General features: G+C 44.3%; 1 protein-coding gene across 2 annotated transcripts; it reads right to left on the bottom strand.

Annotated features, from left to right (window-relative positions):
• Positions 1 to 10,192: 10,192 nt before the first annotated feature.
• On the bottom strand, positions 10,193 to 24,840 carry LOC482200 (butyrophilin-like protein 10). 2 transcript variants are annotated; one of them, XM_038556405.1, is made up of 7 exons: positions 24,614 to 24,840; positions 18,587 to 18,682; positions 18,031 to 18,384; positions 17,251 to 17,532; positions 16,028 to 16,135; positions 15,221 to 15,247; positions 10,193 to 11,271 (listed from the first exon to the last, which is right to left on the bottom strand). In XM_038556405.1, the coding sequence occupies exons 2-7, from the start codon at positions 18,678 to 18,680 to the stop codon at positions 10,676 to 10,678; spliced, it is 1,461 nt and encodes a 486-aa protein (XP_038412333.1). In that variant the 5' UTR covers positions 18,681 to 18,682; positions 24,614 to 24,840; the 3' UTR covers positions 10,193 to 10,675. The 2 variants fall into 2 exon arrangements, with proteins under 2 accessions (XP_038412333.1, XP_038412334.1); XM_038556406.1 differs by lacking the exon at positions 16,028 to 16,135.
• Positions 24,841 to 26,171: the final 1,331 nt, after the last annotated feature.

The following is a 26,171-nucleotide window of genomic DNA, read 5'->3' as shown; positions in this document are numbered from 1 at the left end:
GAGACTGGACTAATCTCTTACACCATACACAAAGATAAACTCAAAATGGATGAAATATCTAAATGGAGAGAAGAATCCATCAAAATCCTAGAGGAGAACACAGGCATCAACCTCTTCAACGTCAGCCTCCCCAACATCTTGCAAGACACATCTCCAAAGTCAAGGGAAACAAAAGCTAAAATGAACTATTGGGACTTCATCAGGATAAAAACCTTCTGCACAGTAAAGGAGATAGTCAACAAAACTAAAAGACAACCTGTAGAAGGGGAGAAGATATTTGCAAATGACGTATAGATAAAGATCTAGTATCCAAGATCTATAAAGAACTTATCAAACTCAACACTCAAAAAACAATCCAGCAAGAAATGTGCAGAAGACGTGAACAGACATTGCTTCAAAGAAGATCTACACGTGTCCAACAAGCACATGAGAAAATGCTCTGCATCACTGGCCATCAGGAAAATACAAATCAAAACCACGATGAGATACCACCTCACACCAGTGAGAATGGGGAAAATTAACAAGACAGGAAACCACAAATGTTGGAGAGGATGTGGAGAAAGCGGAACCCTCTTGCACTGTTGGTGGGAATGTGAACTGGTGCAGCCACTCTGGAAAACTGTGTGGAGGTTCCTCAAAGAGTTAAAAATAGATCTGCCCTCGTGATCCTGGAGACCCGGGATCGAATCCCACCTCGGGCTCCCTGTGCATAGAGCCTGCTTCTCCCTCTGCCTGTGTCTCTGCCTCTCTCTCTCTCTGTGTGTGTGACTATCATAAAAAAAAGGACAAAAAAAGATCTGCCCTACGACCCAGCAATTGCACTGCTGGGGATTTACCCCAAAGATACAGATGCAGTGAAAGCCAAGACATCTGCACCCCGATGTTTATAGCAGCAATGTCCACAATAGCCAAACTGTGGGAGGAGACTCAATGTCCTTCAATAGATGAATGGATAAAGAAGATATGATCTATATATACAATGGAATATTGTTCAGCCATTAGGATGAAATCTTACCATTTAGATTAATGTGGATAGAACTGGAGGGCATTATGCTGAGTGAAATAAGTCAGAGAAAGATCATGATAATCACTGATATGTCGAATGTAAGAAATAGTGAAAGGGACTATAATGTAAGGAGGGGAAACTGAATCCGGAAAACATCAGAGAGGCAGACAAACCATGAGAGACTCCTAATTCTGGGAAACAAACTGAGTGTTGCTGGAGGGGAGGTGGGTGGGGAGATGGGGTAACTGGGTGATAGACACTGAGGAGGTCACATGATGGGATGAGCACTGGATGTTATACTATATGTTGGCAAATTGCTTTTCTGCACCTATTGAGAAGATCATATGGTTCTTGTCCTTTCTTTTACTAAAGTGCTATATCACATTAATTCATTTAGGAATATTGAACCACCCTTGCTGCCCAGGAATAAATCCCACTTGGAGAATAATCATTTTAACATAGTGTTTGTTCATATTAGCCAGCATCTCAGTGAAAATTTTTGCATCCATGTTTGTCAAGGAATTGGTCTGTAATTCTCTTTTTTTTAGTGGGTCTTTGTCTGGTTTTGGTATCAAGGTAATGCTGGTCTCATAGAAGGAGTTTGGAAGCTCTCTTTCCATTTCTATTTTTTTTGGAACAAATTTTGAAGAATAGGTATTAATTTTTCTTTAAATGTTTGGTAGATACCCACTGGGAAACCATCAGCTCTGGATTCTGGTTTGTTGGGAGATTGTTGATTAGTCATTCAATTTCTTTGCCAGATATTCATCTTCTCAGATTTTCTATTTCTTCCTGTATCAGTGATGGTAGTTTATATATTTCTAGGAATTTATCCATTTATTCCAGATTTCACAATTTGTTAGCATATCCTTGCTCATAATATGTTCTTATAAGTGTTTGTATTTCTGTGGTGTTGGTTGTGATCCCTCCACTTTCCTTTATGATTTTATTTTTTGGGTCTGTTTTCTTCCTTTTGATTAAATCTGGCTAAGAGTTTATTGATCTTATTCATTCTTTCAAAGAACAAGCTCCTAGTTTTCTTGATCTCTTCTACTGTTTTTTGACTTCTGTATCACTGATTTCTGCTCTAATCTTTATTAATTCTCTTCTCCTGCTGGATTTGGGCTTTATTTGCTGTTCTTTTTCCATCTCCTTTAGGTATATGGTTAGGTTGTGTATTTGAGAATTTTCTGGCTTCTTAAGAAAGGTCTGTATTGCTATCTGCTTCCCTATTACAACTGCCTTTGCTATATCTCAAAGGTTCCTAAGAATTGTGTTTTCATTTGCTTCCATGTATTTTTAAAAATATTTTATTTATCTATTCATGAGAGACACAGAGCATGTGTGAGCGAGGCAGAGACACAGGCAGAAGGAGAAGCAGGCTCCATGCAGGGAGCCCAATGTGGGACTCAATCCCGGGTCTCCAGGATCACAACCTGAGCTGAAGGCGGTGCTAACCTGCTGAGCTACCCAGGCTTCCCTGCTTCCATGTATTTTTTAATTCTTATATAATTTCCTTGTTGACTCTTTCATTCTCATTTGGATGCACTTTAACTTTCACATATTTGTGGTCCTTCCAAAGATTTTCTTCTGGTAGACTTCAAATTTTAAAGCATTTTGGTCTGAAAATACGCATAGTGTAATGTCAACCTTTTTATACCACGTGAGACCTGATTTATGACCTATTATATGATCTATTCTGGAGAATGTTCTATGAGCATTGGAGAAGAATGAGTCTTCTGCTTCTTTAGGATGAAATGCTCTAAATATATCTGTGAGGTCCATCTTGTCCAGTTTTTCCTTTTTTTAATAATAAATTTATTTTCTATTGGTGTTCAATTTGCCAACATACAAAATAACACCCAGTGCTCATCCCGTCAAGTGCCCCCCTCAGTGCCCGTCACACATTCACCCCCACCTCCTACCCTCCTCCCCTTCCACCACCCCTAGTTACTTTCCCAGAGTTAGGAGTCTTTTTGTTCTGTCTCCCTTTCTGATTTCCTAACCATTTCTTCTCCCTTCCCTTCTATTCCCTTTCACTATTATTTATATTCCCCAAATGAATGAGAACATATAATATTTGTCCTTCTCCGATTGACTCATTTCACTCAGCATAATACCCTCCAGTTCCATCCACGTTGAAGCAAATGGTGGGTATTTGTCGTTTCTAACGGCTGAGTAATATTCCATTGTATACATAAACCACATGTCCTTTATCCATTCATCTTTCGATGGACACCGAGGCTCCTTCCACAGTTTGGCTATTGTGGACATTGCTGCTAGAAACATCGGGATGCAGGTGTTCCAGCGTTTCATTGCATCTGTATCTTTGGGGAAAATCCCCAAGAGTGCAATTGCTGGGTCGTAGAGCAGGTCTATTTTTAACTCTTTGAGGAACCTCCACACAGTTTTCCAGAGTGGCTGCACCAGTTCACATTCCCACCAACAGTGTAAGAGGGTTCCCTTCTCTCTGCATCCTCTCCAACATTTGTGGTTTCCTGCCTTGTTAATTTTCCCCATTCTCACTGGTGTGAGGTGGTATCTCATTGTGGTTTTGATTCGTATTTCCCTGATGGCAAGTGATGCAGAGCATTTTCTCATGTGCTTGTTGACCATGTCTATGTCCTCCTCTGTGAGATTTCTGTTCATGTCTTTTGCCCATTTCATGATTGGATTGTTTGTTTCTTTGCTGTTGAGTTTAAGAAGTTCTTTAGAGATCTTGGAAACTAGCCCTTAATCTGATACGTCATTTGCAAAAATCTTCTCCCATTCTGTAGGTTGTCTTTTAGTTTTGTTGACTATATCCTTTGCTGTGCAAAAGCTTCTTATCTTGATGAAGTCCCAATAGTTCATTTTTGCTTTTGTTTCTTTTGCCTTCGTGGATGTATCTTGCAAGAAGTTACTGTGGCTGAGTTCAAAAAGGGTGTTGCCTGTGTTCTCCTCTAGGATTTTGATGGAATCTTGTCTCACATTTAGATCTTTCATCCATTTTGAGTTTATCTTTGTGGATGGTGAAAGAGAGTGGTCTAGTTTCCTTCTTCTGCATGTGGATGTCCAGTTTTCCCAACACCATTTATTGAAGAGACTGTCTTTCTTCCAATGGATAGTCCTTCCTCCTTTACCGAATATTAGTTGACCATAAGTTCAAGGTCCACTTCTGCATTCTCTATTCTGTTCCATTGATCTATGTGTCTGTATTTGTGCCAGTACCACACTGTCTTGATGACCACAGCTTTGTAGTACAACCTGAAATCTGGCATTGTGATGCCCCCAGCTATGGTTTTCTTTTTTAAAATTCCCCTGGCTATTCGGGGTCTTTTCTGATTCCACACAAATCTTAAAATAATTTGTTCTACCTCTCTGAAGAAAGTCCATGGTATTTTGATAGGGATTACATTAAACATGTAATTGCCTTGGGTAACATTGACATTTTCACAATATTAATTCTGCCAGTCCATGAGCATGGAATATTTTTCCATCTCTTTGTGTCTTCCTCAATTTCTTTCAGAAGTGTTCTGTAGTTTTTAGGGTATAGATCCTTTACCTCTTTGGTGAGGTTTATTCCTAGGTATCTTATGCTTTTGGGTGCAATTGTAAATGGGATTGACTCCTTAATTTCTCTTTCTCCAGTCTCATTGTTAGTGTCTAGAAATGCCACTGACTGCTGGGCATTGATTTTGTATCCTGCCACATTGCCAACTTGCTGTATGAGTTGTAGCAATCTTGGGGTGGAGGCTTCTGGGTTTTCTATGTAGAGTATCATGTCATTGGCGAAGAGGTAGAGTTTGACTTCTTCTTTGCCAATTTGAATGCCTTTAATGTCTTTTTGTTGTCTGATTGCAGAGGCTAGGACTTCCAGTACTATGTTGACCATAGCATAGCATATGCTCACCACCATAGCAGTGGTGAGAGTGGACATCCCTGTCTTGTTCCTGATCTTAGGGGAAAGGCTCCCAGTGCTTCCCCATTGAGAATGATATTTGCTGTGGGCTTTTCGTAGATGGCTTTTAAGATGTTGAGGAATGTTCCACTATCCCTACACTCTGAAGAGTTTTGATCAGGAATGGATGCTGTATTTTGTCAAATGCTTTCTCTGCATCTAATTGAGAGGATCCTATGGTTCTTGGTTTTTCTCTTGCTGATATGATGAATCACATTGATTGTTTTATGAGTGTTGAACCAGCCTTGTGTCCCGGGGATAAATCCTACTTGGTCATGGTGAATAATTTTCTTAATGTGCTGTTCGATCATATTGGCTAGTATCTTGTTGAGAATTTTTGCATCCATGTTCATCAGGGATATTGGTCTATAATTCTCCTTTTTGGCGGGGTCTTTGTCTGGTTTTGGAATTAAGGTGATGCTGGCCTCGTGGAACAAATTTGGAAGTACTCCATCTCTTTCTATCTTTCCAAACAGCTCTAGTAGAATAGGTATGGTTTCTTCTTTAAACGTTTGATAGAATTCCCCTGGGAAGCCTTCTGGCCCTGAACTTTTGTGTCTTGGGGGTTTTTTTATGACGGCTTCAATTTCCTCCCTGGTTATTGGCCTGTTCAGGTTTTCTATTTCTTCCTGTTCCAGTTTTGGTAGTTTGTGGCTTTCCAGGAATGTGTCCATTTCTTCTAGATGCCTAATGTATTGGCGTATAGCTGTTCATAATATGTTTTTAAAATCGTTTGTATTTCCTTGGTGTTGGTAGTGATCTCTCCTTTCTCATTCATGATTTTATTAATTTGAGTCTTCTCTCTCTTCTTGTTAATAAGGCTGGCTAATGGTTTATCTATCTTATTAATTCTTTCAAAGAACCAACTCCTGGTTTTGTTGATCAGTTCCACAGTTCTTCTGGTTCGGTTTCGTTGAGTTCTGCTCGAAGCTTTATTAACTCTCTTCTTCTGCTGGGTGTAGGATCTATTTGCTGTTTTTTCTCTAGCTCCTTTATGTGTAAGGTTAGCTTTTGTATTTGAGTTCTTTCCAGTTTTTGAATGGATGCTTGTATTGCGATGTATTTCCCCCTCAGGACTGCTTTTCTACATCCCAAAGATTTTGAATGCTTGTATCTTCATTCTCATTAGTTTCCATGAATCTTTTTAATTCTTCCTTAATATCCTGGTGACCCTTTCATCTTTCAGCAGGATGGTCTTTAACCTCCACGTGTTTGAAGTCCTTCCAAACTTCTTCTTGTGATTTAATTGTAATTTCAAGGCATTAAGGTCTGAGAATATGCAGGGGACGATCCCAATCTTTTGGTATCGGTTCAGATCCAATTTGTGACCCAGTGTGTGGTCTATTCTGGAGAAAGTTCCATGTGCACTTGAGAAGAATGTGTATTCAGTTGAGTTTGGATGTAAAGTTCTGTAGATATCTGTGAAATCCATCTGGTCCAGTGTATCATATAAAGCTCTCCTTTCTTTGGAGATGTGTTTAGAAGACCTATTGAGTATAGAAAGTGCTAGATTGAAGTCACCAAGTATAAGTGTATTATTATCAAAGTATGTCTTAACTTTGGTTATTAATTGATTGATATATTTGGCAGCTCCCACATTCAGAGCATATATATTGAGGATTGTTAAGTCCTCTTGTTGGATAGATCCTTTAAGTATGAGATAGTGTCCCTCTTCATCTCTCACTGCAGAGTTCGGGGTAAATTTTAGTGTATCTGATATAAGGATGGCTACTCCTGCTTTCTTTTGAGGACCATTTGAATGGTAAATGGTTCTCCAACCTTTTATTTTCAGGCTGTAGGTGTCCTTCTGTCTAAAATGAGTCTCTTGTAGACAGCAAATAGATGGGTCCTGCTTTTTTATCCAGTCTGAAACCCTGCGCCTTTTGATGGGGTCATTAAGCTCATTCACGTTCAGAGTTACTTTGGAAAGATATGAGTTTAATGTCATCATGGTATCTATTCAGTCCTGTTTTTGTGGATTGTTCCACTGAACTTCTTCTTAAAGGGAAATTTTAAGAGTCCCCCTTAAAATTTCTTGCAGAGCTGGTTTGGAGGTCACATATTCTTTTGGTTTCTGCCAATTTGGAATCTCTTTATCTCTCCTTCCATTCTGAATGAGAGCCTGCTGGATAAAGTATTCTTGGTTGCATGTTTTTATCATTTCGGGTCCTGAATATATCCTGCCAGCCCTTTCTGGCCTGCCAGATCTCTGTGGAGAGGTCTGCTGTTACCCTAATACTTCTCCCCATAAAAGTCATGGATTTCTTGTCTCTTGCTGCTTTAAGGATCTTCTCTTTATCTTTGGAATTTGCAAGCTTAACTATTAAATGTCAAGGTGTTGAACGGGTTTTATTGATTTTAGCGGGGGGAATCTCTCTATCTCCTGGATCTGAATGCGTGTTTCCCTTCCCAGATTAGGAAAGTTTTCAGCTATGATTTGTTCAAATACATATTCTGGCCCTCTGTTCCTTTCGGCGCCCTTGGGAACCCCAATTAAACGTAGGTTTTTCTTCCTCAGGCTGTCATTTATTTCCCTTAATCTACCCTCATGGTCTTTTAATTGTCTCTTTTTTCTTCAGTTTCCCTCTTTGCCATAAACTTGTCTTCTATGTCACTCACTCGTTCTTCCACCTCGTTAACCCTCGTCGTTAGGACTTCTAGTTTGTATTGCATCTCATTCAATTGATTTTTAATTTCTGCCTGATTGGATCTAAATTCTGCAGTCACGAAGTCTCTTGAGTCCTTTATGCTTTTTTCTAGAGTGACCAGTAGCTGTATAATACTGCTTCTGAATTGGCTTTCTGACATTGAATTGTAATCTAGATTTTGTAACTCTGTGGGAGACAGGACTGTTTCTGATTCTTTCTTTTGAGGTGAGTTTTTCCTTCTAGTTATTTTGCTCAGTGCAGAGTGGCCAAAAGCAAGTTGTATTGGGAAAAGGAGAAAAAGAGAGGAGAGAAAGAAGGAAAGAAAAGAGAAAAAGAAAAAAGGAGGAAAAACGAAAAAAAGAGAAGAAAAAGAGAAAGAAACAGAAAGAAAGGGAAAAAAGGGTGGGGGAAGCAAACAGAAAGCAAAAAGAAAAAAAAAACACGGGGAAGTATCCTCTGATTCTGTATACTGTAAGTACCTTGTCTTCCCCTGGAACTTTCCAGTGCTGCTTGGTCATTAATTTGTTTTTCCCCTGTATGTCTAGCTGGTTTTCTGGGGGAGGGGCTTGTTGTGCTGATTTTCAGATGTTAGCGCTTGTGGGAGCTGCTCTGCCCCCTGCCTAGTGCAGGGCTCAGTGAGTAATGTTTATCCTGTTTATCTGGTGAGGCCACTGTAAGGCTCAGTGGGGGTTTTTTACCACGTGAGGTCCCAGGAGGAACAACCGCAGTGGCGGGGCCAGCTCTGGAGCCCTGGAGTCAGCTCCCGCAGTAACTACAGAGCTCTCTGTCTGCAGGGCCTGGAGGCTCCGGGGCGGGACCGCTGATCCACTCAGCTCGGGTCAGGAGCGTCCTTGCGGTCCTGGGCCCTCCCGGCCTCTGCCCGACCTGGGGGGAGGCCGGATCCTGGGCTGTGTCCCAGCGCCCTGTGCTCCAGAGCCTGCGCTGTTGGATTCGCGCTCCCGCCCGGCAGCCCCCTCCGGGGAGCCGCCCCCGAGCCCTCGAGCTGCTCCGGGTCCCGCTGTGCGCTGCAGCCCTTAGGGAGCTCGGCGCACTCTCCCGGGGCGCAGGTGTCTGTTAGTGTCCCAGGGAGCCCGAGGGCATCCCCGCCCTCCTGGGTCCTGCTCCACCTCCCTGCGAGCCCCTTTCCGCCCGAGAAGGTTGGTGCAGCTCCTGCTTCTCTGGGATGGAGCTTTCCTGTCCTGGGGACACTCGTCCCGGCCTTAGCTGGGCTCCTCGTGGGACCCCTCCCCCTTGGAGGCCTTTTGTTTCTTTATTTTTAACCCCCGCCCCATGCCGTCTTCCTACCTTGATAAAAGCGCGAACTCTTCTCACTGTAGCATTCCAGCTGTTCTCTCTTTAAATCTCAGGCTGAATTAGTAGATTTTCAGGATGATTTGAAGGTTATCTTGGTAATTTGGTGGAGACAGGTGACTTGGGGACCCTACTCTTCCACCATCTTGCCCTTCCCTTGTTCAGATTTTCTATCTAAGAGTTTATATGTTTCTAGCAATGCATTCATTTCATCCAGTTTACCTAATTTGTTGGCTTATAATTGCTTATAATTTTCTCTTATAGTTTGGTTCCATTTCTTTTCTCTTTCTTTCTTTCTTTCTTTCTTTCTTTCTTTCTTTCTTTCTTTCTTCTTTATTTATTTTTTTGATAAGTCTGGCTAGGGACTTACCAATTTTGTTAATTCTTTCAAAGAACTAGCTCCTTGTTTTGTTGATCTACTCTATTTTTCATTTCTATATCACTTATTTCTGCTCTAATGTTTATTATTTCCCTTCTCCTGCTGGATTCAGGCTTCATATGCTGTCTTTTTTCTAGCTCTTTTAGGTGTAAGGTTAGGTTTCGTATTAGAGAATTGCTTCTTGAATTAGGCCTGTATTGCTATCTACTTTCCTCTTAGGACTGCCTTTGCTGAACCCCAAAGGTTTTGGACTGTCATGTGTTCATCTTCATTTGCTTCCATGGCTGATCTGGGGAGCTCTGGAATCTTTGACTTACCCTCAGCTAGATCTGCACTGACCCACCATAGTGAAGAAGAGGGTGGTGCTAAGGTAGACCAAATGTCCTGGGTATTGTGAGGGGGACATGGAGAGGAAGAAAGAGGAGTGGGTAGGGAGGAGTGTGAAGGAAGTAGGTGAGAGAGGGGAAAGGGGGTAGGAAGAGAAGTTGGGTGTAGAGGAGCAGGAGGGGAAAGAAGAAGGAGAGGATGGGTTAGAGAATGAGAAGGGTAACGAAGACTCATAGGAAGGAAAGGTGGATGGGGGATGATGGAGAGGAAGGGGGGAGGTAGGGAGGGAAGAGAGAGATAAAGGGAGAATGGGGGAGAGAGGTAGGTGGTTAAGGAGATATTGGAGGAGGGTAAGGTGGATTGAGGAGGGAAAAGAGAAGAGAAGAATGGCTAAAGGAGGGGAAGGAGAGAGGAGAAGGGAATGAGAAAGGCTAGCATTTACTGAGTAACTACTTCACATCTGGCACTGGGTTCAGTGCTTTCCAAATACCCCAAGTATATTTCAGAAAAGCACCACACTGTGCATATTAATATATCCCAGTCAGCTTTGGCTGTGTAAAAAAATACCACAGGCAGGGAGGTTTGTTTAAACAACACATATTTATTGTGTCCTAATCCTTGGGACTGGAAGTCTCAAATCCAGCTGTGGGTGGGGCTGGCTCCTTCTGAGGTCTCTCTCCGTGGCATGTAAACACTATCTCCTTACTGTGTCTTTGCATGCATGGTCATCCACCAGTGTGTGTCTGTACCCTAAACCACTCTTCTGATAAGGACTCCCATCATATGGGATCAAGGCACATTCTAGAGACCTCCTTATGACTCAAAAACCTCTGTAAAAACCCCATTTCCAAATACAGCCCCATTCTGAGGTCCTGGGGGTTGGGGCTTCAACATGTGAATTTGAGGGGACATGGTTCAGCCCATAATATATTCTTAGTATAGTACAGGGAATGAAAAGGAAGATGAGACAGAATAATTCAGAAAGGTGTACCCTTGTATGGGTATAGCTGGGATGTAGAATGGATATGGTTTCCCCAAATCTATGATGGGCCTGAGGGGAGAGATCATGGGTCTTGATGGAGGAGGCTCCCCACCTTCTGTCCCTGGCTCTGAGGAGATCCCAATGCCTCTAAGTCCTGGCATTCTGTGCAAATGGTCAGGGGGTTAGGGTCATGAGTCCAAAGGCAGAAGAATGGCCTCAGGGGTACGGAGAAAGAGAGTCCAGAGAATGTGTAAATGAGGGATCCACTGCCCACATTGTAGAAGGAGACTCTGCCAGCCTCACAGTCCAGGAGAATGCCGACCTGATGCAGGGGTTCAGAAGGGTATAGGCGAACCCTCGGGAAGGTGAGTGCCCAGAATGTCTCCTTGTACAGCTCTAGGGCCCAGAGTCCATTCGTGGGGGCCTTGGGGATCCTTCCCTTCGGATCCAAGCTGTCCAGACACACGCCCAAGTTCCAGGCCTTCCTATGCCCCACCTGGACCACCCAGTAATACTTCCCAGCAGAGAACTGCTCCCGGGCCAGCACACAGGGGTCCTGGTCGAATCTGCTGGGGATGTCGGGCAGCTCTTGGTCAAAGAATAGCCGCCTCACACTCTTCCCGTCCTCAGACAGAGCGAGTTTGGGGCTTGCGGTGTCAGGGTCCAGGGATGGGCTGACTGTGGGAAGAGAAGAGGGTCAGGTCTGGGGGTTTGTGTCTCTAACCTACAATCCTACATGGAGGGGACCCCAAGACCTCTGGGAGAGGTGACCACAGCTTCCCTGGGTGTCCCTATGCTTCCAGCTTTTTCTGTTCAGGACCCCATGCAAATAGGCCACCCAGAATGGCTGAGGCAACTCCAGGTCAGAACCAGGGGAGGATTTCTACTAAAGAGGGTACATAGCTAGCACACAGTGAGGTCTACTCACGTCCCTGGACTCCATGTCTCAACACGTGTGTGTGTGTGTGTGTGTGTGTGTGTGTGTGTGTGTGTGAGAGAGAGAGAGACAGAGAGACAGAGAGACAGAGACAGAGATAGAGACAAAGAGAAGTAGGGAACAGATAAAGAGGGAGACAAAGGCATAGGGGGAGAGATATAGGGGAGAGATAGTAACAGAGACAGAGAGATAGGGAGAAATAGAGAAAGACAGGGAGACTAGGGAGAGAGATAGAGACAGGAACAGAGAGAAAGACAAGAATAGTTAGAGACACAGAGAGACAAGATAGCAAGGAGAGACAGATAGGCCCAATTACACAAGGAGAGAGATAGACAGAGACAGATAGACATGGACACACAGAGAGATAGAGACAGAGATATAGAGAAAGAGACAGATACAGAGACAGAAAAACAGAGAGAGGGGGACAGATAGAGATAGAGAAATAGGGGAGATAAAGAAACATAAAGACACAGAAACACAAAGAGAAAGGTAGGGAGACACAAAGAGACACAGAGAGATAGACATAAGAGAGAAGGATAGGGTCAGAGAGACAGAGATAAAGAGAGACATAAGAGGACATGGAAGGATGCAGGGGACATGAGATGGTGCCACAGGTGTTGATGCAGGTGCCGTTGGACAGCTCTGGGGTCAACGACTGAGGAGTCCCATGTGGAAAAGCCTAAGAGGCATCTTAAGGAACCCAGAAGCTGCAATGAATACACCTTCCAAAACAGAGCCCTTCTCTCCTGCCCTGCCATCCCTCTCAGAGCTCTCAAGACCCCAACATGTGACCAGGAGGAGGATCTGTCTACATTGGGCTCCATTCTAGTGGCAGGGAGGGTGTGTGGGGACCAGCTGGGTGTCTAGCTGCCAAGCAGGCACCTTCTGAACAGCAGAAACCTCCCAGCCAGTGTCCACCCTTGCCCATTCTAAAGCCAGCTATGCTGTTGTTTGCTTGAGTCTGCACCCAGGTACCCCAGACACTCATGTTTCCTGACCTTACATCCCTGTCACTTGGACATGATCCAGCTCTCCTCCTACATGAACCCCAGATTTCTCCCTGATCTCTACTTCCTTCTGGCTAGAACCATGTTCCCTTTTTTCTTTCCAGTAAAGACCATATATTTCCCCACAGAATTCTCATTGCTGCTTCCTGAATTCTCCACTCTGACTCCTTCCCTGTAGAGTCAGCCATGGGGATGGAGCCCTCCCATGTTCCATGATTGCCAAATACGGACTCCCTGGCTGAACAATGAGTCTGGTTCCTTCTACTCTACATGCTCTCATTAAATAAAAATTATCCACGTTAAAAAAGTAGTTTTAGACTTACAAAGAAGCTGAAAAATAGCACAAACATTATGTCTATGACAACATCTTGCATAACCCACAGTAAAATGATCAAAATCAGAAAACTAAGATTGATGCAAAACTATTCAGTAATGAGTTCTGGCCCACCACTCCACACCTGGCAGTGGAGCACACCTGTGCCATCCATCCTGTGCTGGACCACCCAACACCTGACTGCCAGTGTAGGTCTGTGCTTCATCCTATCCAAAGCTGTGGATTATCTTCCCTGTAAACTTGTTCCCTAGCTTGTTTCCTTTCCCTCATGCATCTTCACTCCGGAAAATTCCTTTTAGGTGACACACATACTACCACGGACCTTAAAGTAAAACCAAAACAAACCCAAACAAAACACTCCACCTGATTCCTCCCTCAACAATTGTTAGCCACTGCACAGGTAATCTTTGAAGTTTCCCTCCAGCTGTCTCCACAGGGGACACTGCTCTTGCATATCACACTTGCCAGTTTTTCTGAGTCACGTTCTTGTTCTAATTTTACTCCACTCTTCAACTGCCAGGGACATGGCCAGCTGCTCCTTCAACACACTGTATCTGCGGATTTCTGTGGGGAAGCCTCCCCTGACCCTCCTACTCGGACCAGACTCCTGCTCAAAGAGACCTTCAAATTCCAGGTTCTCCAAGGCTAGAGCTTTGATATATCTTTCTTCCTTCCTTAATTTCTTTCTTTCTTTCTTTCTTTCTTTCTTTCTTTCTTTCTTTCTTTCTTTCTTTCTTTCTTCTTCTTCTTCTTCTTCTTCTTCTTCTTCTTTCTTTCTTTCTTTCTTTCTTTTCTTTCTTTCTTTTTCTTCCTTTTGAAACCGTTTTTTTTTCTTAAAGAAGAATTTTTGAAAAGTAATTTTAGGTGTGCAGATAAGTGGAGCACTCCATGGTACACTTTCCTCAATTTCAATGCCAGATATATGCCATGGACTCCAAATTCCTAGCTCCAGTCCACATTTCTCCTGGAGCGCAAGACTTGCATATTCAAGGATTTATCTGATGTCCCCAATTGTATATTGAAAACATTTCAGTCTTAAGAGGTCTAAGATGATTTTCATTCTTTTGCCTAAATATATCTTGTTTTGCCCCAAACCTTCTGTTAGATGGAGCCACCATGGGCCGAGGAACTCATGCTGCCTAGGGTCACCTTGGGTTCCTCACTCTGCTTTGCCCTTGCTGGACCCTGTTACTTGTGGCCCCAGGACCCATTTTGGGGCTGTTTCCTCTCCTCCATCAGCACATCTCCTCTGCTTAAACCCCCTCACTCATTTTGAACCATGCTTCACATAACATCCAGACTCCTGCCTGAGCCTTCCAGGCTCTGCAGGTGTAGACACCCACAAACCCTGTGCCTCCTCTACATACTCAGCTCTCACATACCACAGACCCCATTCTCCCTGCCATGGTTGGGGGTCCACCTCTCTTTCTCCCAAGGTGGTGACCCCACTGTCGCCCAGCCCTTCAATTGGGTGTTACCATCCCACCATCCTCAGGGGCCTGGACATCCCACGTGAACTCTTCTGGCCACTTCATTATTGTATTCCAGTTTGTTCCTACAATATTTACCCTGATTAATTCTAGTTTCAGTTAAAGAAAAACTACTGGCTGATGGCTTGCATCCTCACATACATTCTATGCTCCATGAGGTCAGGAGGAAGCCATTTTATTCACTAATAGATGGCTGACTGCTGGCATAGGAGGTGACTGGTCACTATTTTACGTGAATGAATGAGTGAATGAATGGATGATTGGCTTCTCTCTGTTTCCTCCTAGACCCTCAACAAGTGTCTGTGCTCAGGACATGTGTTTCCAGGTGCCCTGACACCTCTCATCTGCCTGGTTCATGGTCTGCAGCTATACCCTTCCCTGTTCTGGGGGTTCCTTGTCCATGGCCAGACTGTACCTTCTCTACCCCAATCTCCCAAAGAGAGTGTCCTGGGGTAGAAAGTCACTGGTTCTGCACTCTCTGTGGTAACAGGTTGCCTTCCAGTGGCTGGCTGTCTTGCTGCCTCCACTCTGCAGGTCTGTACCTCAGCTAATAAACAGGAGCTAAGGTCTCCCACGACAGCCAAAACTTGATGTTTAGAGCCACGTGGCTGCCACTCAAGAGCATTTAGGACAGCACTTCAGCACTCTGGACCAAAAAGGAATACAAACACATACACGCCCACACCATACACACAGAGGCACACAGACATATACACCAGTACATGTGCATGCATATGTACACACACAGATGCAAACACATGCACATTAAGGTACAATACTCACATACAGCACATACATACATGTGCACATAAACACACAGGCCAAGGACACAGGCTTCTAGCCCCCAGCATGACCTCACCATAGATGATCACATCTTCTGTCCAGCCTGCAAGAAAACAGAAAGATGTGAAACTGTGGGATTGTGCTGATCCAATGGGGCCAAGGTTCAATTTCGTGGAAGCTAAGTCAAAACAAGATTTAATGAATTCTAGCTGTGATCCTGTGAAACAGGAACAAATATAGGTTCTTCAGTGGCCAATAAAGCAATAACCAGGGTCATTTTCTTTTTAAGGAAGGCTTTTGTGAAGCACATCCAGATGGTCTAGGCTTCCCACCTCTGTCATGGGGACATCTGTTCCCAGGCTGGGGTCTGAACACTATGGGCAAGGACATAGGAGGCAGGGAGGGCAGTGGATGGGTAAGTGCAACAATGCAAACTGATAATCCTGCACCCACAGCAGGATGCTGTCACATGACAGGCACATTGATGCTTTTGTCACTTGAGCAATTCTCAGGATGCTCTCATCACCCCTGACTGATAGACCTTCTGGGGCTCAAGCTCAGATCTCTCTGTCTCTGACACAGAGGCCCTCCATCGTTCCTGAAGTCACCTGCTGAAGAGCAGCTGCACACCTCTCACAGTCAGAGGATTTTACTGGGCACATGGTAAGTGGGCAGTCCTCGAGCTGTGTCCTGGGCAGGCCTCTCCCATTCCTCCCATGCTTGAGGGTGTGCACAGGAGAGACTTTATGCAGGGCTCCACACCTGTGCCCTGGCTGGAAGGGGTGCTTCTGCCCTACCAGGGCCTGCTAACCTTGGGAGCACTGCTCCTCTGCTCTATACCGTCTCTCTTTTTCCAGCTCCACCCTATTCCTCTCCCCCTTACATTTCTGGAAGAGACAGGTAGCTCCAGCTATGGCAAGCCCTGCTACAGTGAGGATCAGAGGCAGCACAGTTCTCCACGTCATTGATGGCAAACTTCTGGACAACTGAGCTAAAACAGAGCCAGGTAAGATATCAGAGTAAGAGAGCACCTGTGTTCTTAGGACACACACACTATAGGGTTCATGAGTCAGGGGGCATAATGTTTCAAACTCACCTGAAATAACTCAGAGAACACTACTTGTGTTTGTACAGAGAAATTATGACAGGTGCAAAATCAGGAGAAATGGTAGATAAATGGCAGAGTGTTAAACACTGGATGGGAATATCACTGCGTGATATTCTTGCAAATTTTCCATAAGCTTGAGGTTATTTAGAAGTGAAAATTTTATACAGAGTGAAACTTGGAAGCCCAGGCTGTGGTCCATCAAGCCCACAATGGTAGTCTAAACAATGGAATATTGTTTAGCACTAATGAGAGAGGAAATAATGTTGCAGCCTCCATGGAGAACAGGATGGTTGCTCCTCAAAAATTAAACAGTGAACTAACACAGGATCCATCAATTCCACTTCTGGGTATTTATTTAAAAAATAAAATATCAATCCAAAAAGATACATGTCTCTTACATTTCTTGCACTGTTATTTACAATAGTAAAGATATGGAAACAGCTGAGTGTCCATTGATGGATGAATGGATAAAATTGCTTAGCTATAAGCAATAAGGAAATTGGGTCATTTGCAATAACATGGTTGGATTGTGTGGACGTGTGGCTAGGTGAAGTAAGTCAGACAGGGTAAAATAATGGGTGATCTTATGTAAATGGGATCTAAAATGAAACAAAACAAGAAAAAAAAAACACCAAAATCCAAGAAAACCAGAAAGCCCACCTTGGATGCAGAGAATAGATTCATTTCTAGAGTCTCAAAATGTAAAGTGGGAGTGGGGGTAATCAGTGAAATGGGGCAAAGATTATAAATTTCTACTTATAAAATAAACAAGTCCCAGAAAGGTGACATACAGCATGACAACTACAGTTAATAGTGCTCTGTTATATATTTGGAAGCTGTAAAAGAGTAGATATTACACCTAAAGAACTAGCTAAAGAACGAGTTCTAAAGAACCGATCATAAAAAATATTCTGTGATTTTGCATGCTATTGGATATGAGCTACTTATTGTCTGGGGTGCCCCAAGCTTTTGAGGCCTGAACAGAACAGAACACTCACCAGGCAAGTAGCTCTTGGCCACCTTCCTCCTCTGGAGGAGGGAGCTGATGATGGAGCAGGAGAGGCCCTCCACATCCCTGTCCAGGAGAGTCACATTGGACACCACGCTGAAGAGGCCCGTTGTTGGAGAGGCAGACAGGTTGGTCACAGAAGGTAGGGATTGTCCCCCGAGGTCTCTCCACTCCACTTGGGGCTCTGGGTACCAGCCCTCCGAAGTGCACTGTGCCCAGACACCTTCACTCTGTCCAGGTCCCACTTGGATTTTGGGCTCTGAGCCCAGCCCTGTGGGAAGAGACGCCCATGCCAATCTCCACAACCACCGCCACTTCCAATCAGAAGAATACAGATGCTGAGAATTCCACCGGTATTAGGGGTTTCTCACAGACTACTTACTCTGTGTAATATTTCTTTGCCATATGTTACCCTCGTTCCAAGAAAGCACAAGACCAACCAGAAAAGGCCCAGAAATGAAAAAAATCCCTATTACAAAATTAGTGTCTTTTCCTGTGTCTCTGTCTCTCTTTCTGCCTCTGCCCTTCCCTCTCTATCTCTGCTTCCCTCTTTATGAGTTGGCTGGGTAAGGGAGAGGAGCAAACGTAGAAAACAAAGCCAGGTGCCTGAAACTGTGCTTTCTAGAAACACTGTCCCTGCTGCAAGCATGTTAGTGCTTCTTATGGGACATGCTCAGGCTCTAGGCCATAAAGGGGTGATCATCAGCTGGGCATGAGCTTTGGGGGCAAGCACTCAGGGAGACCAAGAGTGCCAGGAGCTGGCCCTCACCTGCAACCCTCAGCCACAGTGTGGTCTCTGCAGACATGATGCCATCTTTGAAGTTGCAGTGGAAGGTCCCATTATCAAGAGCAGTGACATTGTGAATCCTCACTGCGGCTTGGCCCTGGGCCAGCCTGGTGCTCAGGAAGGTGGTCCTTCCCTGGTACTCTGCCATCTGTTCATCCTGCACATCAATCCCATTCTTATGCAGATGCATGGCTGGGGATGGCTGGTCCCTGTACCACCGCAGTTCCATGTCCTCGGCACTGATATTGAGGGACAGATGGCATGGTAGATCCACCTCTTCCCCAACCACGGCCAGAAGAGGTTTGTCAGGTGCAAAGACAGAGAAGTCGGCTTTCCCTAATGAGAGCAGATGGGCAGGCATTAGCCAGGCTTGGTGTGAGGAGACCAGGGGCCCTCCCACCCATCCCCAAGGTCCCCTGGGAAGGACTGCTTGGACCCTTGGCTAACAGCTGAGGTGGAAGGTGCCAGCCCAGCCCCTCTGGCATCGTCTCCATGCACTTGGCATCCTCCTAGCATGGGGCGGGTGGAGGTCTCCTACCATTTCCAGGGATGCTGCAGGACAGGAGCTGCAGAAACATGAAGAGAATGGAGCAGCTGGGTGGGCAGATGCCTGGACCACGTTTGTTTGCCATGCCTGCTGGGGATGGAGAGACCTGAGCCTCACGCATAGGAGACTGAGTTCATTTCTGTCGCTGTATCCCTCTGTCTCTGTCTCTCTTTCTTATTCTTTGTTTGTGTCTCTGTCTTGGTGGGAAACCAGGTACAACCAGTAGGATAATGGGAGTGATGGAAACATGGCCAGGGGAGAGAAAGGTCCCTTGTAACTCTCTTGACCCTCACACTCCCATAGAAGTTATTCATCTTAGAGTCAGAGAGATGACATCCCCACCTGCTTTTGTGTCCATCTTCTCAAGGATATCCTTTCTCTTATCCTCATCTGTCCTCAGAATGCCACCAACAGACTAGCATTACCTTGATTTCAAAACCAAATACCCCATCAAATATGAGAATTATAGACCAGTATCTCTGATGAACATGGATGCAAAAATTCTCACCAGTATACTAGCCAATAGGATCCCACAGTACACTAAGAGGATTATTCACCATGACCAAGTGGATTTTATCCCCAGAATGCAAGAATGGTTCAATAGTCCTAAAAACAATCAATGTGAAAGATCATATCACCAAGAGAAGAAACAAGAGCCATATGATCCTCTCAATAGATGCAGAGAAAGCATTTGACAAAATACAGCATACATTCCTGATTAAAACTCGTCAAAATGTAGTAGAGGGAACATTCCTCAATATCTTAGTAGCCACTTCCAAAAAGCCCACAGCAAATATCATTCTCAATGGGGAAAAACTGGGGGGCGGGGCAAGATGGCGGAAGACTAGGGTTTCCAACTCACCTGTCCCCACCAACTTACCTGGATAACTTTCAAATCATCTTGAAAACCTAAGAATTCACCCTGATACTTAAAGAGAGAACAGCTGGAATGCTGCAGTGAGAAGAGTTCTCGCTTCTATCAAGGTAGGAAGATGGAAAAAATAAAAATAAAAATAAAAATAAAAAAGCATCCAGTGGGGGAGGGGCCCCGCGAGGAGCTGGGCTAAGGCCAGGTGGTGAGAGCCTCTAGGACAGGAAAGCCCAGTCCCGGAGAAGCAGGAATGTTAGCAATATTCCCAGATGGAAAGGCGCTCGCAGGGAACTCGGGCAGGATCCCAGGAGGGGCAGTGGAGCCCCCAGGTTCCCGGGGTCACTAGCAGATGAAGTGCGCCCTGGGGGAGAGCGTGCCACACACCACAGACCAAGCTCCAAAAAGGGCTGTGACACGTGTCTCGCGGGGCCTTGGGAGCAGCTCAGGCGGCGGCTCAGGCGGTGGCTCTGCACTGAGTGGGCTACCCGGCCTGAGACTACGATTCCAGAGGTGCAGGCCCTGGAGCCCAGGGTGCCGGGGGACACAGCCCAGGGTCCGGCACTCCCCTTGGGACAGGCGGAGGCTGGGAAGACACAGGACAGCAAGGATGCTCCTGCCCTGAGCATGCGATCAGAACCCCAGGATCCCGGAGCATCCAGGCCAGGAGCATCCAGGCCAGTGCAGACTGGCAGCTGTGGTAGTTACTGCTAGAGCAGACTCCAGGGCTGGAGAGCTGGCAGCCGCCAGTCTTGTTCCTTCCCGTGTCACCCTGTGCCTGGGATGGAGCGGGGCCCCAGGGAACAGGGGCCTCACAGGATAAACAGCTCCCACTGAGCAGTGCACCTGGCAGGGAGAAGAGCAGCTCCCCCAGGGGCACACACCTGACAATCAGCACAGCAAACCACTCCTCCACAAGACCAGCTTGAAGGAAAGGGGAAGAGCAGGTTCTTAACCATGCACTGCTGGAAAGCTTTAGGGGAAGACGAGGAACTTACACTATATAGAATCAAAGGATACCCCTCCTTTTTTTTGGTTTGTTTTTTGTTTTTCTTTTGTTTTTCTTTGGTTTAGTTTTGTTTTTGTTTAGTTTAGTTTTGTTTTGCTTTATTTCCCTTTTTTGTTCTTTCTTTGTTTTCTCCCTTTTTTCTTTTTATTCCTTCCTCTTTCCAGTATAACATGTTTTTAGCCACTCTGCACTGAGAAAAAAATGACTAGAAGGAAGAACTCTGGACAAAAGAAAGAACCAGAAGCAGTACTCTCTCCCACAAGGTTACAGAATTTGGATTATAATTCAATGTCAGAAAACCAATTCAGAAGCACAATTATAAAGCTACTGGTGGCTCTGAAAAAGCATAAAGGATTCAAAAGACTTCATGACTGCAGAACTTAGATCTAATAAGGCCAAAATTAAAAATCAATTAAATGAGATGCAATCCAAACTGGAGGTCCTAACAACGAAGGTTAATGAGGTAGAAGAACGAGTGAATGACAAAGAAGACAAGTTGATGGCAAGGAAGGAAACTGAAGAAAAATGAGAAAAACAATTAAAAGATCACGAGGAAAGGTTAAAGGAAATAAACGACAGCCTCAGAAGGAAAAATCTACGTTTAATGGGCGTTCCAGAGGCTGATGAAAGGGAGAGAGGACCAGAAAGTGTATTTGACAATCATAGCTGAGAACATCCCTAACATTTGAAGGGAAACAGGCATTCAAAGTCAGGAGGTAGAGAGATCCCCTAATAAAATCAATAAAAACCACTCAACACCTCGACATTTAATAGTGCAACTTGCAAATTCCAAAGATGGGAGAAGATCTTTAAAGCAGGAAGAGACAAGAGATCCCTAAACTTTATGGGGGGAAGTATTAGGCTAACAGCAGATCTCTCCACAGAGACCTGGCAGGCCAGAAAGGGCTGGCAGGATATATTCAGGGTCCTAAATGAGAAGAACATGCAGCCAAGAATACTGTATCCAGCAAGGCTCTCATTCAGAATAGAAGGAGAGATAAAGAGCTTCCAAGATAGGCAGAAACGGAAGGAATCTGTGATCACCAAACCAGTTCTGCAAGAAATATTAAGGGGGACTCTGTGAAAGAAAGATGAAGTCCATAGAAATAATCCACAAAAACAGGCACACAACAGGTATCATGATGACATGAAATTCATATCGTTCAATAGTAGCTTTGAACGTGACCCTATTAAAAGGTGCAGGGTGTCAGACTGGATAAAAATCAAGACCCATCTATTTGCTGTCTACATGAGACTCATTTTAGACCTAAGGACACCTCCAGCCTGAAAATAAAAGGTTGGAGAACCATTTACCATTCAAATGGTTCTCAAAAGAAAGCAGGGGTAGCCATCCTTATATCAAATAAATTAAACTATATCCCAAAGACTATAATAAGATATGAAGAGGAATTAGAGTCATACTTAAAGGATCTACCCAAGAAGAGGGCCTAATGATCATGAATATTTATGCCTCTAATGTGGGAAGGTGCCAAGTATATCATTCAATTAATAACCAAAGCAAAGACATACTTAGATAATAATACACTAATACTGGGAGACTTTAACACAACACTTGCTGTAAATGACAGACCTTGTCAGCACAACATCTCCAAAGAAACAAGAGCTTTAAATGATATACTGGACCTGATGGATATCACAGATATTTATAGAACTTTCACCAAATGCAACTGAATACACATTTTACTCAAATGCACATGGAACTTTCTCCAGAATAGATGCATACTGGGTCACAAATCAGGTCATAACCAATACCAAAGATTGGGATCATCCCTTGCATATTTTCGGACCATAGGCTTTGAAATTAGAACTAAATCACAAGAAGAAATTTGCAAGGAATTCAAACACAGGAGGTTAAAAACCATCCAGCTAAAAGATGAAAGTGTCAACCAGGAAATTAGAGATGAATTTAAAAGATTCATGGAAACTAATGAGAATGAAGATACAACCATTCAAAATCTTTGGCATACAGCAAAAGCAGTCCTGAGGGGGAAATACATCACCATACAAGCATCCCTCAAATAACTGAAAAGAACTCAAATACAAAGCCTAACATTGCACCTAAAAAACCTGGAGAAATAACAGCAAATAAAACTTACACCAGTAGAAGAAGAGAATTAATAAAGTTTCGAAGAAATCTCAATGAAATAGAGACCAGAACTGTGGAACAGATCAACAAAACCAGGAGTTGGTTCTTTGATAGAATTAATAACATTAGATAAACCAGTAGCCAGCGTTGTTAAAAATGAAAGAGAAAAGACTCAAATTAATAAAATCATGAATGAAAAAGGAGAGATCACCACCAATGCCAAGGAAATACACACGATTTTAAAAACTTACTATGAGCAGCTACATGCCAATAAATTAGGCAATCTAGAAGAAATGGACACATTTCTGGAAAACCACAAACTACCAAAACTGGAACAGGAAGAAATAGAAAATCTGAACAGGCCAATAACCAGGGCGGAAGTTGAAGGACTCATCAGAAACCTCACAAGTCAAAAAAGTCTAACACCAGATGGCTTCCCAGGGGAATTCTATCAAACATCTATAGAAGAAAAATACCTATTCTACTAAAGCTGTTCAGAAAATAGAAAGAGATGTACTACTTCCAAACTTGTTCTATGAGGCCAGCATCACCTTGATCCCAAAACCAGACAAAGACCCCACCAAAAAGGAGAATTATAGACCAACATCCCTGATGAATATGGATGCAAAAATTCACAGCAAGATACTAGCCAATAGGATCCAGGGTACATAAGAAGATCATTCACCATGACTAAGTGAGATTTATCCCTGGGATGCAAGGATGGTTCAACACTTATAAAGCAAACAATGTGATAGATCATATCAAGAAGAGAAGAAACAAGAACCATAGTATCCTCTCAATAGATGCAGGAAAAGCATTTGACAAAATACAGCATCCATTCCTGACCAAAACTCTTCAGAGTATAGGGATAGAGGGAACATTCCTCTGCATCTTAAAAGCCATCTATGAAAAGCCCACAGCAAATATCATTCTCAATAGGGAAGCACTGGGAGCCTGCTGGGACACCTGCACCCCGATGTTTATAGGAGCAATGTCCACAATAGCCAAACTGGAAGGAGCCTCAGTGTCCATAGAAAGATGAATGGATCAAGAAGATGTGGTTTATGCATACAATGGAACATTACTCAGCCATTAGAAACGACAAATACCCACCATTTGCTTCGACGTGGATGGAACTGGAGGGTATTATGCTTAGTTAAATAAGTCAGTCAGAGAAGGACAAACATTATATGGTTTCATTCATTTGGGGAATATAAAAAAGAGTGAAAGGGAATAAAGGGGAAAGGATAAAAAATGAGTGGGAAATATCAGAAAGGGAGACAGAACATTAGAGAATCCTAACTCTGGGAAATGAACAAGAGGTGGTGGAAAGGGAGGTGGGCAGTGGATGGGAGTGACTGGGTGACAGTCACTGAGGGGGGCACTTGATGGGATGAGCACTGGGTGTTATTCTATATGTTGGCAAATTGAACACCAATAAAAATAAAAAAATAAAAAATTGAATTTAAATGAAGATACAAACAAATAAAAGAATGCCACGGGCACATTCTCCAGGGTGAATGGGCTCCAACTCCTCAACTACTTATGTAAGAGTATTGCCTGATGTCAGGCTCTATTCTGTCATGAACACAAGTGCACTGAGGAGAAAATCCACCCTTCGCTTTAGTGAAATAAAGTTCAGAACTACATCCGTCCATCCCCTTAAACCCTTTTGGGCCCTGTTTCTCCCAAGAAAGCTTCTGCAGCTGGAGGAGGGGGGACATGAGCCCCCAGGTTCCTTGGCAGTGATAGCCTGAGTCCAAGACACATCTCAGCTTTGCTATTTATGTTGAACTCAGTTTTAAGGACACATGTTCTGAGACACATTGGCTGGTCTGGGCAGTTTCATCCAGCACAGTCTTGCACGATTGACCTTTATGTAAAACAAGAGGAGGTATGTGGGCAGATGCCCTCATCCTCTTTGATGCTTGCCTTCTTGGTGACAGTCCCTGAGCTCTCCCTGTCACTCAGGAATAGGGACAGGGTGTAGAGAGGAAAGATGTACATGAGTGCCATGAAAATGGAACCACTCACCTGGCCCAAATCCAGCTGTCGGCTTCCCAGGAACCTTCTGGTGGCCTCAAGGGAATTAATTTAGTTCTCGGCAAGTTCCAGGTGGGGCACAAAACAAGCCTCCTTGGAGTGATGGGAGAGAGGAGCAGCTGACTTTTGTAGTTTCTGTAGCGTTCTCCTGTTAATTTATGTAAAAACAAAAAACGAACTGTGCCTATTTGGCAGTTGCAATGGAAAAAAACCAAGGGCTTCCTATTAGGTGTGGTCAACAGAATGAACACGCTAAGTGTTGAGGAGCAAAAGCCTGGTAGTATGAGATAAGGGACGAGAGGGCGACCAAGCAAGGCAGCCCTTGGAGGGATGCTTGCCAGGGATGATGCCAGGAGCCCCGAGGAGGAGACATGGCTTTCCAGGTCTAGGATTCAGGCCAAGGGCAGAAGCTGGGGATTCAGATAAAGTTGCTCCATTATCAAAGCCCTCCAGTCCTGGACAGGGTGGCTTTCTTCGGGAAAGTTTCTCACAACTGGTTGAAGTTGTTGAGTTCTGGCATTTCCCCTGGAGACTCCTACTTCCTGACCTGGGCTGTGCACAGTGTCTTCAGGTCCTCCCAGCATTTATTGTGGTGTCCCCCGATCATAGGGGGAAAGAGGAGCTTGGAGGACTGTGTCCCTTAGCGTTTGGATCAGCAGGACAGGTGTATGGGGCAGGTGCTGTGTCCTGGTGCAGGAAGGAAAGTGAGCTGTCAGGACAGAAAAACCACTGCATCAATGCAAAAAAGGGGTTGGTCATCTAATATCTGGAGTAGTTGTCATTCACAGACGTTCGTATTGGGCCTCTTTGGTCCTGGGAAGGCACTAGGGAATCCAGGGAGGACCACTCTCTCTTGCCTAGGGGAGCTTGAGGTCTTGCTCCTCCTCCTCCTTCCACATCCCTCCTCTATTTTTCCTGCTCCTCCACTCTCCCTCCTCCAACTCCACTTCCCTCTCCTTTTTCTTTTTCCTTCTATTCTTCTCCCTCCTCCTTCTTCTCTTCCTCCTCTCCTCCACTTGTCTCTCTTCTTCCCCTCCTCTATCATTCCTTCCCTTCTTCTTCTCTCTTTCTCCTCCTCTCTCCTCCTTCTCCTCTCCTCTCCACTCCTCTCCATTCTCTTCCCCTCCTTCTCTTTTATGAAAAGTTTTGCAATCTATGATTACTAACTCAAACTGTTTCATTTAATCACCTTTTTCTTTTTTCCCGAGTCCATTGGAAATCCTCGGGGCCCCTCTCAAACCCCCATATCTATGTCTCCCTTCCTTAAATACACTTCTCCTAACCACAAGTGTTTCATGTCCTGAAGTTTGAACAAAACAGTCATGCCAATGCTGGAGGCATGCCCACCAGCACTGTGCACCCCACACTGTCTACAGGCTCAGGCTATAAAGAAAATTCTCCAATTGCTGATACCAGGCTTGGGCAAAACAGCAGATGTCATCAGAGGTGATCAAGCAGGACTCTTGGTGTTATGTTTTACAATTTGAGATTGAGAAGGAGAGCTGTTTCTTGATTGGTTTGTGGATATTTAAGACTGAATCTGGAGCTG

The sequence above is a fragment of the Canis lupus genome, chromosome 14 (genome assembly GCF_011100685.1).
Source record: "Canis lupus familiaris isolate Mischka breed German Shepherd chromosome 14, alternate assembly UU_Cfam_GSD_1.0, whole genome shotgun sequence".
Taxonomy (NCBI): Eukaryota; Metazoa; Chordata; class Mammalia; order Carnivora; family Canidae; genus Canis; species Canis lupus.
The sequence above is the reverse complement of the archived record's forward strand: the minus strand, read 5'-3'. Positions and strand labels throughout refer to the sequence as shown.